The 17202-nt window shown below is 34.0% G+C and overlaps 2 protein-coding genes across 2 annotated transcripts in view; one reads left to right on the plus strand and one right to left on the minus strand.

Moving 5' to 3' along the window:
- The first annotated feature begins 1403 nt into the window (after positions 1–1403).
- The window catches only part of Superdeath (Suppressor of ER stress-induced death), a 28960-nt gene continuing 13161 nt past the window's right edge, over positions 1404–17202 (plus strand). The window contains exon 1 of the mRNA XM_083033678.1: positions 1404–1565. The gene's annotated coding sequence lies outside the window, so the exon portion shown is untranslated. The remainder of the gene's footprint in view (positions 1566–17202) is intronic.
- On the minus strand, positions 3393–8622 carry LOC145933703 (organic cation transporter protein). The gene is made up of 3 exons (XM_083033680.1): positions 8474–8622; positions 6227–6658; positions 3393–5841 (listed from the first exon to the last, which is right to left on the minus strand). The coding sequence occupies exon 3, from the start codon at positions 5735–5737 to the stop codon at positions 4043–4045; it is 1695 nt and encodes a 564-aa protein (XP_082889806.1). The 5' UTR covers positions 5738–5841; positions 6227–6658; positions 8474–8622; the 3' UTR covers positions 3393–4042.

Genomic DNA, 17202 nt, shown 5'->3' on the forward strand with positions numbered 1-17202 from the left:
AATTCCAATTGTACAAAGTTATCGAATTTTAAAATATAATTTAAAAAGAAATAAAATAATGTATCTTACAAATTTTTCAAAATATTTCTAACAAAAAATTATTTTTAATCAACTTTGATTTTTATTTAATCGATATTCGAAATACTTTATATAGGCAAGTAAAATTTGTATGCTGACTTACTAATTAAAATAATTTGCATGGCGTAATGTGTTGTATCCCTGCTGATTATAAACGATGAGTCACCGGGAATTCGCAATTAGGACATGTCCAACTGTTTTATGGTGTGTTCATAGATGGTCTCAATTTAATTAAAGTCTAGCAGCGATAATTAAAACGTCTATCTTTTCGTTAGAAAATTTATTAATATGCAAAACAATGAGCAAATGTAAAAAATCATATTATTATATATTTATATTATTTATCATTATGTAGAAAAAGATAATACAAAATTAAATAAACAAAACGAATAAGATTACATAATAGTTGATAGTCTCAAATATTAAATTAATTTAATAATTACGATCATTACAATGATTATAATACATTAGTAAAATTTAATGTTATATTAATAAAAAGTTAACATAATTTGTTAATTAATTTGATATGTGTCTGTTTGAACCAGGATAACTACCAATTTTGATCGTCCAATTTTCTTCTCAGAATATAAAAACGAAGGTGTCTATAAAATCCGCTTCATACGCATTAAATCGATTGTAAACTTGTTTTTTAATCGGCTCGAACTAAGAGCTTCGTCAATTGTCGAAGAGATATGAAAGCGCAATAAAAAGTTTCCACCTATCGAAGCGGAAAGATGGTACTTCTGTTGGAGCTTGCCTAGGAAATGAAAACTTATCTCTTTTTTATTGTCTCAGCGAAAAAGTGTACTTAAATTGAAAAAGATACGATCATTGTTTCGGAATTTTTCAAAAAGCTATTTATTCGATATATTTAATAATTAAAATAATCTAAACTAATTAAATAACGATTGATATCGACAAGATTATTTAAGTAACTTATAGTGTTGTAAATAAGTTTAAATTATATATATAGTCTGTGATATATATTATATTAATAATATCATTTTTCTCATTATTTATAGAGTTCTACGAAAATATCAAGAAGATATATAGCCAAATCATAACTATTCATATCGTTTCCCGGAAATGTGCTGGATGAATCGAATTAATCTCGTTGCAAAACGAGATCGTGCGAGAAGAGAATTGAACTTTAGTTAATTCAAACTAATAATTACAAAGTTATTCGATCTTACAAAGTTCTCTCTCTCTCGTCTTCTCGTATTTCATCTAAAAATCGGATGCGAGATCTTGGCACACGATGGCACTTTGCAATCCAATTCTACGGAGGATCAAATTTGTGGCAGCGGCCGCACCATGTTTGACAGAGTTGCGCGCGCTGATGCAACGTTTCCCGCGATTTAATGGACGAGCAGAGAGCGGGAGTTCAGTCGGCGACGCGCGCTCCTTGCCACTGTGTGCTCCGGCTCCGGTATCTCCCGCCTCCCAGCATCCCTCACTCATGGACCTGTGCGCGTTCGATAACGCAGGTGAGTGTACGATTCATCAGGGTCGGATTTGCATACATATAAGCTGTACGGCGTACGCAATTATAAGGAGTTGCTCTGCTCTTCGACCACATTCGTTCGCATTTTCGCGATATTTTCGGGAATTTTATCCTATATACCTAACCCTAACCGAAAAGAATTTGTTCGAATTTTTTTTCTCTAGATATTTTATCCTAGATATTTATATCTAGATATACTCTGGATATTATTTATAGATGAATAAAGTTGAATATATTTCGTTCCGTTAATTATTATTAACTCATGTTGAAGTTTAAAAAAAATTTAAACACGATGTTAATTACATCTGCATTGCTCCTCCATCTTACTGAAATTCAAATTAACAATTTCTATACTTAAGAAAAGCAAGACTCACGCGTGCGCTTTGCTCTGCAAATAATTGATAATGAAATTCCGTTCTCTAAAGATTATACTTGTAAATTATTCACACATCTGCGACTTAACACTTTCACATATTTAATCGTCAGAGTTTAGTATCATAAGTTTAGAGCCAAAGTATATTTAATTTCGCTATGCTGATGATTTTACACACGTACGGGATTTCGAGATTGAAATCCGAGTTGCGATGCGAATGCGTTATTAATTTATAACTAATTTTGCAGCGTTTCGCGAATCCCACGAAAGTTATTGTCGATTAATCGCACGTTTAAATATTCTACAATATCAACTTAAATCATCGTTTAAAAAAGAAATGCAGTCAGCATTGCGCTGTTGTGCTCGACGATTACTTTTTTGTCGTCGGTGAACGAGAAGATACGTGCTCCCAGCCGCGTCGTGTAAAATCTGCATAAATTATATAACGCTAAAGAATACTCTTCCGAATAGCAAATTACCTAACCTTGCAAAATATACTGTTAATTTTTATGAAGCGCGAAAACTTGAGTGACTTTGAGAATCAAAAACTTCTACAATAAAAGTACATTGCACTTTAATATTTAGCAATCAACCGCATGTTGTATGATATCTTTATGAGGTATAGAATTTAATTAGTAGGATACTATTAATTAAATTCTATATCTCAAACTCTATACTTTATCATTTTGTTTGATAAAATATACAATTAAATATAATTAAATATATTTAACTTTTATAATTCTTTAATATTCAATATTCCAATAACAAAACTGAAATTATAATTAATTCGCGTCTCTTATTAATTCAATTTGATTTTCGATAACTCGATAAACAATTGAAAAGTTTATTAGCATAGAATCTTTATTTTAATTGATTTCACCTTAATTGATTTCATCTTAAAACGTATTTAAATTTAATATAAGCAATATAAAAATATTTGAAATTGTTATCTAAAATAATTACTATAAAATTAAAAAAAATATATTATATACAATATATATTACGATAATATTAATTATAAAATATAATTATAAAATATAATTAAGGATTATATGTCTCGCAATTTTTTCGTAACAATTTAGATTGTTTGGGAAAAATTTAATGAAACTTTCCCAAGATAAGATCTTTCTCTGCCATCGTTAATTTAACGGCGAAAAAAATCCTCGAATAACCAACACGATCATTTTTCAAACTTTATGATTGGAAAAGCGTTGGACTAGGCGACAAAGTTTTTCCATTAGCTAGGGAGAGGAGCGAATTGGTGGTTTCACCGTGGATCTCTCGTATTTTTTCGGGGAACATCTTTCCGAAATTGCCATCCTCACCATTAAGATCACATGTGCGTTTCAAAGCGTTCCGCACGTTTCTCGCTTTATCTCGCACAACCCTTAAATTTCTCTCGGTCAATTTATCTCGCCAGAAGTATAACGAGATAAGTCGGATGTAAACAAATTTATTTCCTCGTTGATTCTCCCGGATTATTCATAAGGATTTTATGGCGATGGATTTTATGCTAGAATGGGAAAACAGTGCCGCTTAAACTTTTAATTACTTCTACTTCTCGGAGAGATTGCTCATCCATGAAATTAGAATTTTTCTGATTATCAAGTGTTTACGTATATAGAAATGTATGCTATCATGCTATTATATCTAATTAACAAAATACATGACTTTACAAAATAGAAATTATTCTCATGTGTATATTTTGTCTATAAAAATATTATCTTTTTTATGGTATAATATACACGTATAAAAATATTGTTATTAAAATCTTTTAAAATACATATTTTGACACTTCTTAAAAAAATGGAGTATAAAATATTATCAATATTACATCAATATAATATGATATATGCAATTCCAAGACAATTTTTATATATAATGTATAAAGTGTTTCTAAATAATTTCTTTTCATTAATAAGTTGTGCGTATTAGAGCTGAATTGAACTCAACAATAAGTATCTCTAACTGATATCTCTGATATCAGCTTAGTAGCTTCCTGCATCGTCAGGATAACGTTCTTTTTTAGCTCCACGATATAAGCTATAAGATCGAAGGCACCTTGTTTTTGTATACGGTAAAACGTTTTATATATTATTCAACTTGTCCTTCTCATCTCTCTCGTCCATCTGCTCCATCGCGATGTCGTAGTCGTTCGCGGGGGTTTTCACCCTACCACCCATGCAGGTCGTGAAGCAGGTATCACCCTTGCCGAAGTTCTCGCCGTCCTCGATGGTCTCTGGCATCGGCTGGTTCAGCGTTTCCGGCAGGTAAAGCGCCAGGTAGCCCGCCGTCAGAACGACGAGCCCGAAGAGCGCGGTTGGCACTCGCGGGTCCAGCGAGTCCAGCAGAAAGATCATCGGCGTAAGAGTGCTGCTGAGACGGGCGCACATGGAGCCGATACCAACCGCGGTGTTCCTCACCACCGTGGGAAATAGCTCGGCCGTGTAATTGTATATGACGGCGAAGGAGCCGGCTACGCAGGACTTGCCGAACAGCACTATAGTAATTCTGACGATGTTCGCCAATTCGCTGGTCGCACCAGTCATACCAGCGGCGCAGATGCAGCACACGCCGCCGAGGATCATGCATGCGCTGACCAGGCATCTCCTGCCGGTGCGGTCCAGGGTAAATATTACGAAGATGGTTGAGGGTACTTCCATCACGGCGCTGAGGAACAGCGTGAGATATGGATTGCTGACCAGATTGCCCGTGTTGAGGGTCAGCCCGTAATAGGCGATCGAGTTGGCGAACCAATTGAAACATACATTGAGAGTCTTTTTGCGGAGATTCGGTGTCTTGAAAAGATCCAGCGCGCCTTGCGACTTCTCCTCCTTGGTCTCGCGCTGCACCTTTGATTTGCTAATAAGCTTGGCCGCGTCTACCTGTACGTCGCTGCCGTTTATTTTTAAACCCCTCTGCACAATGATGATTGCTTCGGCGACGCGACCATGCGACCACAGCCATCTAGGTGACTCATCCATCAGCCACCAGTGACCAAGCAGAAGCGTGCTGTGCATGCCGTATAGGACCTGTAGCCACATACGATCCGGGATCATAGCGCCCCACATGGCCACTACCATAAAGCCTGTAGCGAAAGTTAATTGGATCAACACGCCGCAGACTGTTCTCTTGGACGGACCCACTAGCTCCATCGTCAATACGAACGCGGTGATGTAAGCGCCGGCGGAGCCGAAGATGCCGTACAAGAAGCGGATCATCAGAAAGATGTAATAATTATTTACAAGAGCCACCAATACTCCGAACACTAGCTGCGCCACTACGGATACATAGAATATAATCTTTCTGCCGTACTTATCCGCCATGGTGCCCAGGGTAGCCGCGCCGATGAACACGCCGAACATGTAGGAGGATTGCGCCAGGGAGCCCATCCAACGTCGCGAGCACACAAAGTCCCATTCCATGGCTCGCGATGACTGGATGTACGTCGTGTCGTAGGTCCACGAGTCGCATTCTCGGGTGACATTGTCGCGATCCAAATAGTAACAGCTGTCGAGGGGACGCGGAAGATGCTCCGAAATGATCGAAGTGTTCCAATCGCTAAAGGTCAAGTTATACGTCTCGGTTATGGAAGATGACAGGTTTACCTCTGGGATGTTGCAGTGATGTGGCGGTATCGCTGCCACCGTCAGTAGACTCAGCATGTGCACGCCGGACGTAAATGCGGCGAGCATGTGAAGACAGTACTGTCGGAACTGATATTTGCCGAATTCACCCAGATGAGACATGAGTTCCTCAAGATCTCTGTCCACGTTCGCCATCTCGGCTGTTTGCTGAAATGGGGAAAATCTGAATATCCTGTCGTATCACAGCGCGTCTAGATCACTGATAATTGTCCTCGAGTTACGTGCTGCATACGTCCATGCTAAAAAAAAAAAAAAACATTTGCATTAATGTGAATGCTATTTTTAATCTACTTGAATTAAAAGTATAATACTTTTACTATACTTGAAATTGTTTAATCTATTAAAAAACTTGCACACCGGTACCTCAAAAACTGTTTCTTCGTGCAATAGAAAAATGCAATTTTTCAATAATTTTACAAGAAAGCATATTTTTGTGTATATATTATTAATACACTTATAAAAATGGAGATCATAATAATTGATGAAAAACATAAAATTTCAATAATTCATATAATCTACTGCTATTGAAAATCACGTTTGTTTACCAGTTTTCTACGATACGAATCTGATTAAGCTTTTAATTTAGAGGATGCAAAGCGCAATGTTAACGTAAAAGGATGATACCTCGATTTCGGACGTAATTGTACAGAGTACAATATGAGTAACGTGCACTCGATCACAACGAATGGGGATGTCTTGATGATCGATGAATCCGCTAATGTATTGGTCTTGATCGCGAATGTGAGAGAGTGGCTGCGCAAACACTACTAACACCACTATTGGACTGGAGAACGACTGCCAATCTCAATCTCAATGCTAAGAGATTGGACGATTCTTCGTAGAAGACAAAGAGCGTGTAGTACTTAATGAAATTTGCGGCCACCCTTGCGCGCGACACTGTCACTCGCGTCGTTATTCGCAAGCGAGTGATTCTCTCTTCCGTTGATTTCCTTGGATCGGTGAATTCCACTCTCTTAAACGTGACGAGAAAGAAATTCCGCGCAAGAAAACGGCGCGTTATCAGTTATCGGCGACCATGATTGTGAACGCTGTAGCCTGTAAAATAATAAAAATTATAGACTTACGCGTGCGACCTCGTGGTCATGGTGATTTGCTTATAGTTCTGATTATTATTGATAGTTCAGTAGATTGTGTTGGAATAATGTAATCTTCTAGAGCAGATTAATTATAGAAAGAAACACATTACGCGACATTGTTCCGACAATGTTATGCTTTGGAATTGTTAATAGTGTTAATTACATAAGCATACATGAATGATATTTTCTGATAATTACATTGATTTTTTTGAAAGATGCAGAGTTTATAGTATATGAGAAGAAAATTTTTTAATCAATATTTGTAAAAGATAATTATTAATTATCAATTATTATAAAAACAGTTATTAATTATTACAAATTTAAAATTGTGTTTTACGAAATTTTAAATTTTATATATCGGGATATGAAATTTAAAAGTAATTTGCATAGGTTTCAAATAAAAAATAATATATGTTTAATATAATTTTAATATTTATATACTATATATAATCGCATTGATTTATAAAACATTTATTATCTAATCAGTATTGGTTATAAAAATGCTAAATTTTATAACTATTAAATTTCCGTGATTATATCATCTTTAAATTTAATTTTGAATCATATCTTTTTAATAACAATTTAAATAGATAAGCTATTATATAAAAAATAGAAAAATATTTTTCAATGATAAATCTAATTTCTTATCGTTTAAATGGTATCATTATAGATTATACTTATGAATTTCGAGTTTTTGAGATAATATTGGTCGATGATACTAATTATTTTCAATACGCAAATAATGATACAAGTGCATAATTATCAAACCGTAAGAATATAACGTATTACTCTAACGTTTCTTTGATGTATCAACACTGCTGACATTTCACTTCGATAAACGATCCGCTTTTTAAGTTGAGATTGCGACAAGATGCAATAGCTGTGGTGTTGAAATTTATAGGATAAAGAAGAGAGAAAAGAATTATATTTTTGCTATATTACGAAATTATTTTGCCATTTAGAGAGAAGGCCGCGCGTTGAATATTGAATGAAGAATTAAATATCAATTTACGGGAACGAATTAAAATTATTGCGAAAACACGATAGAATGTGTAGAAGTAGGTACGTAATCATGACTGAAATTATTTCACTAGAAAAGTTTGTATAAATTAGAATTAGAAATTATTATTTATAAATTATTTATAATATGACATCACGGATACGTATAATAAAAAAGATTTTATGAAGTTAGTTAAGCTATTAATTGGAACCAGCTTGTGACAATTAATTGTCTTGAACTTATACATATGAAAAGTTTACAGAGATTTATGAGTTGTCTGAGGAATACTTCAGCTTAATTTTGCTGATTTCAAAAATATACTTGCGATATGTGCTATCTATATCCAAGTCCATTTTGTTATTAAATCACATGTTTTCACGACAGCAAGTGTCGCGACGCGTATAAATAAATGCGACAACTTTATACACTGCGATATATGATTACGATATAAAAACTTAATCGTACTGCACATTATTATAAACCTATCATATCATTATTACAAGCTAAATTTTGATAACGTTGAGATAATCACGCACAATATTTACGCGATAACGCATCTTCAAAAATATCACGTAACCGAATAACACAAATAGCACAAATACGCACTTTTTCATATTTTGTTTTACTAGATAATTTTTGGAAAGATGTTTAAATTAATTTTAATTAGGAAATCACACGCGGGGGACGCGTGTTTCTTCTATACTTTTAAATACACGACCCGCATCTTTGCATTTATTTCTTTGTACCTTAAAACAACCGAACAATATTAATTACCATTATCACCATTAGTATCATTACGCTATGATTGAACATAACACTTTGCGAACAAATCGATGAATGTATATTCTTAGGAGGCTACGCTGAAACTAATAATTACTATCAATTAATTCGAAGCATAAGTGGAAATGACGTACAACGAGTCTCGCGAGAAGTGATCCATCGGTCTCAAATGAGTTATCGTTCGATCGTGATCGTGGTGTGTGTCTATAGTCTTTAGAGGACGATTACACACATTCACACGCTTCGTTGCTCACTGATTTTAAATGGCTATATTAAATGATGTTTACTGTGAGCTTGACACTCCTTTGAATTTCGTATGTCAGCATTTGTCGTGTCGGTCCTACTTCAATTAAGCATACGTTTTGTGAGACTCGTGTCCTTGGCTACTATACTAACAAGATGATAATTGTCAGTGACGATTGTCGCTGGGCATGTGACAATTCGTTCCAGTCGATCGGTCTGAGATATGACGAACGGATAGACACAATTGTCGCGTAATTAATCGATACTTTGAATCGCAATCTGAATCTACATCTTTTATGTATTAAAAAACTAGTATTAGTTATCTACTATTTACATTTTGGTTTCGCGAGTCGTTCAATATTTGTCGACAGTATGTTTAATGTGAAATATAAAATAATCGGAAATGTAATCGCGGATATAATCGCGAACGTGCCCGATCTTGTGATTGATTGTTGACTATCAGGTTTACACAAGTTTTCTCCTACATGCAAATATCGTTATTGATTTATCAATAATTCATGGTAAATATAAGCTGGGTCACCGTTTTGATGATGAGTTCTTGCGAATATATTTGTGTTTCCTTTAGAAAGACATATTACGGCATTTTTACACGTTGGCTACTATCGGCCTATCATAAAAGAGTAAGTTATTGCTGAAGTGTAAATCATTTTTATTGACGAGGACAAAATTTCAAGATAATTTATGCCAATGACGTGACAATAAATACATTTGTTTGATCGATTATATTTTCGATCAATTAATTGAATAACTATATATATATTATCCTATCACTCTGTTGTTCAATAAAATCAAGTTTAAATTAACATTTATAACAACAGCGTGTGACAAACTTTGTCAATATTTTTTAGTTCAGTTTAAATAAGTATACGAATTAAAAGCTTCAAATGTTAATTGCAGATAGTTTTGAGTATTGTGCTTATATTTGTTAGGAATAATCAAACGCGATTGTCACTTAATATTGATTATGCAAACACATGAAAAAGTGCATAAAAAATTGTCATAAGTTTGCATGCAAATTTAAAACTCATCAAATTATCAGATGTTTAGAGATTTAAATTTCTAAACTATTATTCTTCATTTATGAAATATAATAACGTCATATCGGATCACTATGCATTTCATTATTTTTCATTTTTCATTAATATAAGAAAAAAAACTATAGAAAAATTTGTTTTTTACTGATGTATATTAATATTACAGCACAAAAAGCGAGAGATTTAAAAACTGCAATTATTTAAAATGTTTAAGACGTTACGACATTTTGAGAAATAGCTATATAGGATGTGTTAATTTCGTAATGATATTATGTAACATCTTGATGCGTCGAAATGTCACAAAGTACATACGCGATTCGTTTCTAATTGGAATATTTAGTATTTTAACGATAACGGCAAACAGTAATTCGCGCTTAAGTTTGATAGCTATTTGCGTATATGTGAACAACGATTACATTGTTGTTTCCTTGTTATATCAGCATAGCATAAATCAACGAGATATATGTTGATTGGAGCGCTTTATTTTGATAAGGCTTTATTAGGCGGCGTCATGCAGTTACGCTGAAGGTGACTTGTTGGGTATTCATTTTCTGGCGCCAGCTAAAGTGCATTTGAAATAAAGTGCAATTGTAATTACGAAAATAATGGGGATATATTTCAAGATATTCAAAAGAATACATAGCACCGTAATTCAACATTCTATCGCAGTTCAATCTTCCTCTAAATTTGTCTCGTTTGTATTATTTTTTGGATTGTTCACATGTCTTGGTGCCAATATCTAAAGTATAGAAAATTAATTGTACATTAACTAATGCATTTAGAATAAAAAATTCAGAATATATAAGTATTTAGACTACCATGGCGAACGAAAATATAATAAGCTAATCTTATCAAGTATATGTAAATTTTAAGTAGTACAGGTCGCAAAAGTACAACGCGTCGTGAGATGATTTCAAGACGGGAATTTCTTCAGATTATGAATCCTCTTAGAGTCCATTAGTCTAGGCTAGTACAGGAAAATAGCATTTTTTTTATTTGCCAAAATTTGCAAAATTTGTCATGTATATCTGAGGCGTTCTCCAGCCTGCGGAATAATATTTTCGCGGCGTCCAACGCGCGATGCACAGGAATATTCCGTCGATCGGAGAGGCGCTTGAACTTGCTTCGCTCACTAGGAGGTAATGCGGAAGAAGAGACGAGGGACATACAGACGCAGAGCGAAATTTCAGGCTGCTCGACGGAATGCAGGTCAGACGGTAAACGCGGGATCGGCCTGCTGGAGAACAGAATCTGGCACGTCGAGGCACTCTCTGGCGCGCGTGGCGCGTACTCGTCGAGACGATAATGGAAAAACTTATGCTGGCTGCAGATATATGTACATACGTGACCGCGTTATAGGCAATACGCGTGTATATTAAAAAAAAAAAAAAATCGAGATAGAATCCCTAGATAGACTCGGGAAAATTTAGTTTTGTGGCACCTACCTAAAATTAAACGAATTAAAAAACACGGCGATGATTATTTCGTAAAGTGTTTGTTATAAGATTTTTCATGAGAGTTTTCATCATCAAAAGTAATCATTTTGCTGTAATTTAAAGTCAAAATTATTTTTGCTACCTGGATATTTTTTGCATATCATTTCTATAGCTTATTACGTTTTTCGCGTCAATTTTCGAATTACGTGGATCACCGTACAAGAGCGGCAATATTATCCAGAGTATCCAGTCCACGGCTACACAAGTAACGGATTCTTGTGTCAATGACCGACGTAATCGCCGAGTACTGATAACGGGTCAAAGTGCTTATTCTCTCTTTGGACGATCATTCTGCGGTAATGATAACGCCAGGCGTCATCGACGACGTTGAAAATGTCGATGAAATGATTCCTATCGAGATTAAGAAGGCGAAAATTATTGGTCTCAACTAGCTGCAACCGGAATTATTTTTTTATAAATTTGTATAAGCATATATTATATAGAATATCATAGATTTATTGCTTATATCATAGATTTATTGCTTTTCTGCGGTCGATTTGATCAATTTAGAAATCAACTTTTCATCAATAAAATTATTAAGACATGAATAAATTTTCCAGTTTTACAATAGCGATTTTTTCAAAAATCAAGCTTTAGAAGTAGATACATAACAAATACATACATATAATACATATAATACAAATATAATACATATAATAAAATTTCATTATTTATATCATTTTATTAAATCTGCAATGATTTGAATAGAAGAATAATATTGGATATTTAACTATCAAGATATTTCAAATTCAATCTTAACAAAATTATTTAACATATTAATCTGATCAAATTTAAGTACGAGGAAATATAAGATAAAATCGAGCGGATCTCTCGTAAGTTTCATTAATTTTTAAAGATCGTGTAAATTTCATTAATTTTTTTCGATTAAAGTCAAGTTTTTCGCAGCATTGTTGCTCGGTATGAGCTCGCTTCGCTTATGGACTATATTGCTTTGCAGCGGTTCTAGCAAGATATTGATAACAGGTAGAGTCGATATGTTTGGCCAGGCGGGGCAAGACGATTCGCGCCGAGATCGAGTTATCGCGAGTTATCCGTTCGAGCTGCGAGGAGGCAACTCTCGTTATCCGATTATACGATTTATTTTACGAGTATACGCGACGGGCGGAAGTAGATCCGCGGGGGTTGGCGGGTGGTATCCAAGTGGATAATAGCTGTATAGATATAGGGTGAATGCACCGGGTATGCACTAGTCAATGGACAAATATGCGCGTTACGTTGCAAGGTAAATATCCATTCGTTGACCGATGAGCCGAATTCCATTTTTCGCAAGATTTCTCGATTTCGCGTATGAAACGCGAATTTATTAACGCGCCCATCGAGATTCGAAATGAATCTCGGCAAGATCGGTGATAGGTAATGTCACGAGAGATCTCATTTGACGCGGTGTGATAGGCCGAAATCATTCGATTATTAACAACTTCATTAGCGATAATCAATTTGGTGCATTTCAAGCGCTAAGTAGGTAATAACGCTCTTGGCTCTTAGTGTGAAGTGTTTTTTCACATGTAACGAGTCGAGTAAGGGATAAAATATATTATTCAATTTTGTAGAATATTGGATAGGAACACTATTGAACGCTCACGGCAAATTAGTCAGAAGAAAACATCTCGTTGCGCCTCCTTGAATCGCCAATCCGACACGTGTTCGTCTATATATATGATTTAGCAGTTATTCAATAAAGTGCCTATGATTGTGACAAATAATTGACCTTCCTTGTCAGTTTTATGACTTTGCCGTGGAATATCAAAGCGTCGTGATATTCGCACGTTTACAGTGTTTACACTTCAGCAGATGTAAAGGTGAACATGCTTCCTGTCTTGTTTTCAGGGTCACTGATATTAAAACGTAATTAGCGATTCATGACGTTAAGACAGATAAATGTAATTACTATATTTATATACTTTTTTAACATTCTAATATGTAAGTACACGTGGTGTATACATGTATACATTGTATACATATAAAAATATGCAGAAAATATTATAATAGATGCCTTTTGCCAACAGGATATTTTTTGTTGGAAAATAATTTTCTCGTGTATAATTTTTTATAGGTTTTATATTAAATACCATGACAATTATATGTGTGTGCATCAAATTTGAATTTTGTAATATTTAGTAAATTTTTTCGCAAGATTAGCTAAAGAATTAGAGATTTTCTTATCTATTTTCTTAATAATTCGTGAAAACTTCTTTCTTAATCGCAACTCAGGGATGATTAATTTATTATTAAGAAAAAAGCTATTTAATTTTCAACGAATAAATATCGTCATGTGTTCCAAATCGCTCCTTTCACTGAACATCCTGTATCGCCGCGAAGGGAAACGCGAAGGGAACACGAAGGAAGCGCATCCGGGCGGGAGAGAAGCCTAAGAAATTTTCGGGTTCGTTGAAGAAGAGGATCTCTACACAGGTTTCGTTCACGTTGCGATGGGTACGGGGTACATTCGATTACAATGGTGGATAGATTGGTGTCTCGTTCCGTAACGGCACACCACAATGAGACGTAATCCAAGCTGCACGACGTAGATGGACCGTGTCTTCGTCCTGTTCACGGTGTAAGATTATCCCTTTTCTCCCTGGCATGTGCTCCATCCGGGATCCGGGATTTTCGATTCGCCCGTATTCGGATCTCGAGAGCTTCGCCCGGGGTAAGAAATTTGATGTGCCATCCTCTCGGGAATTTCGATCAGCGAAATACATCAGGCCGATAAGAGTCTTGCCGCTAATGGAATAGCGAAGCTCGCTCTCCTTCGACCTATGCATCGCCACGATAAGGAACGTTGCCAAAACGACATGAATGAAAAATTATATTGTGCGCTGGCCAATACGAGGCAGTTCGATTTAAGGATATTTGGTATATTTTCTGCAACAATTCTGCAACGTTGATAGATAAAAACTTATTACACCAAGAGATGGTTAAATCCAGCGAAGTATCGAGACTTTTTGGTCATTCGATTAAATAGAGACAAGGCTATGCTATGAAATTGAGGATAAATAATCTGATAAAACTCTTATTTCATAAAAGAAATAAATTAAAAAATTGTATAAAAAAATCTTAGCAAAAAAATCACGAATAATAAGAATACGAAGAAAATATGATGTTTGAAGGTGGAGTTTACATTTATTATAATGTGGTGACGCAAATGAATGAGTCTTGGCAAAGTTCGTAACCTTCGAGATATGGTGCGATTGTGAAAGTGGAGTTCTGAATTAATTCACTTTTGCACTTATATATCGTCAGTGCGTAATGGTACGGGCGAGATTCAATAATGCGGGTCTCGTGTGTGACAAATCGCGTGTGACGTTACGGGCCGTCTCTGGCGGATGACTTCAATCAATTAGGGACGCTCGTTCGCTTAAATCAATTATCTGTCTCCCTCTGGTAATTTGTACGATTATTAGGTACTTACCGAACCGATCCGCGCGATCTTAACTTATCGATTTTCGATTGACAGATTAAAGAGCTCGTTTCTGCTTCTCTGCGACTCGGCTTAAACAAGACCTAGACCTAATTGCTTGACGGCAAAATAATTTGCACCATGATAATAAGTAGTTTATATCACTATAATTACGCGACATCGATTATCTTATTTATTAATGCAGATGTGCCAGTTTTTTTGACGTTTTTACAAATATAGCAAGTATTTTTGTATCGCCAGTGAAGAATAAAATTAGGAATAACTGTAGACGACCCAACTGGCTTAATTGATTTTTATTAATTCGATGTCATATAAAAATACAGACTACGTTTCGACCTTTGGTTCAGGTCCTTATCAAGTCTAAAATTAAAAGATATAAAAAATAATAATACAAATATATCAAAAAGAAAATCATTTTATGGATGTATAGCGTAAACCAATTGATATATTTGTATTATTATTTTTTATATCTTTTAATTTTAGACTTGATAAGGACCTGAACCAAAGGTCGAAACGTAGTCTATATTTTTATATCACATCGAATTAATAAAAATCAATTAAGCCAGTTGGGTCGTCTACAGTTATTCCTGTTTTTACAAATGTTCACAGAACTTGTACGATTCTTCCGAGAGAAATAAAGCATTGCAAATTATTTAGAATTATTATTAGAATTGTAAATATGTGCGGTTTAAATAAATCTTTCTTTTCGTCATTATTGATACATAATAATTATGAATTCATCGATAATAAACAATGCTGGAATGGGTTTTCTAATTACAATATGTTTCATAAAAGATTAGAAAGAGTTTTTGCTAAAATTCTTATTTTTAATGCTTTCTTTATAAACAGGATTTAAATAAATTATTCAAAAGTATATAATGTATAACTTGATTTTAATCATCTTTCTTTTTTTTATCACACAAATTCATTTCGATTTTAGTGATTTTATAGTATTGGTCTTTTGTGGTTTTCAATCGTTTTGCGACATTGATTCTTGCGGTTTTAATACTAATATCATTGCCTTTCGAATTCCGCGGATTTTCTTCTCGTTTTCGTATTCTCGCAATTTTGTTTGATTAATTATTTTATATTTCTTTCTCAATTTGATAAATTCTCTGATCATAGGATTCGTAGAAAAGTTTTGTCACATATATGTACGAAAAAAGTTCTTGTATTTGCATGTAATGAAAGTTCTTTAAAGAAGCAACACTGTCAATTACATGTGTGAATTACATGTATAGTTACATTGTCAATTACATGTGTAAATTACACATAAGTATAATTCTCTTAAGTTCATGTGCTCACTTTCTTGTGCCCATAAAAGGAAGATTTGCAGGTGTAAGCGTAATGTAATGTTTGCAAACCAAAGAAGTGCTAATGTCTCTGGTTTTATTTTGATAACTTTTCATTCCAGGTAATTCTCATTGCAAATTGAACATCAACTACATTGATTATACAGTTGTATCTGCAAATTACACTCACTAAGGGATCGTAGTTTACATAACTAAAGAGAAAGCGCATGTATTTGAGGAACATAATAAAATTCGAATTTTCAGAAAAAATTTTTTAACGTTAAATATTTCATTCTTAAAAATTTGTTTATTTTCTCAAACATGTTAAGATTCTATACTATTATATCACTGTTACGCACAATAATTTTACATATTATATATACATATACGGATAGTTATATATATACCAATTAGTGTGAAACACATTGTAAACGGTTAATGGATACTTTGTGATGCTATATAAAACAAAATTACTTTTTCAAGGAAATCAATATAGTGCTTACGTCATTATTCTTCCTTTCTCGATAATTTATTAATCATTGCGACCGCTGCGCGTTGTTCACTCAACACTTCAATGAGCTCTCATTTGATGATTATTCAAATTATTGAAACTTTATAACGAGAGATCTATATTTAGTTAAAATAAGCAATAATGATGTAACAGGAAACATGATCATACAACAATCTACATAATTATTGACGCATAATTATTTACAAGCATACACATATTGCAATCTGTTCACGAGTATCTTGTTAGAATATTATAAGAAAGAGAGAAAATTATAAACATTAAAAGCATTATTTCTAAATATTATTTTTTTATTAAAATTGAAAACTCTGCTTTTTTGCGTAAGCTGTTTGCAATAATAAATGCGTAATTTATATTTTTGCAAAGTAAAAAAAAATTTATTTTTAGCTAGTAAAAAAGATGATTACGTCTGCACGATTTTTATGCAGAAAAATCTTTTATTCCAAGAATTAACGAAGAGTCTGGATCTAATGTTTACCAGCAAAATAGCTTAGTTTGTTAAATTCTTCTCTAAATTTCTCCTCTTATTGCACTAGAATCTTAATTTGAAATTTCGCTCTTCCACGTTATATAAAAAAGATATGAGTATAAATAGAATAGTGTCCAATGAAATAGGTGTTAAGAAGAAGATTGATTTTGAATTTGATCGAAAAATCTACAGAGAAA

Source organism: Prenolepis imparis, unplaced genomic scaffold, assembly GCF_030444845.1.
Source record: "Prenolepis imparis isolate NDT839.2.m4 unplaced genomic scaffold, iyPreImpa1.0 SCAF_3, whole genome shotgun sequence".
NCBI classification, from domain to species: domain Eukaryota; kingdom Metazoa; phylum Arthropoda; class Insecta; order Hymenoptera; family Formicidae; genus Prenolepis; species Prenolepis imparis.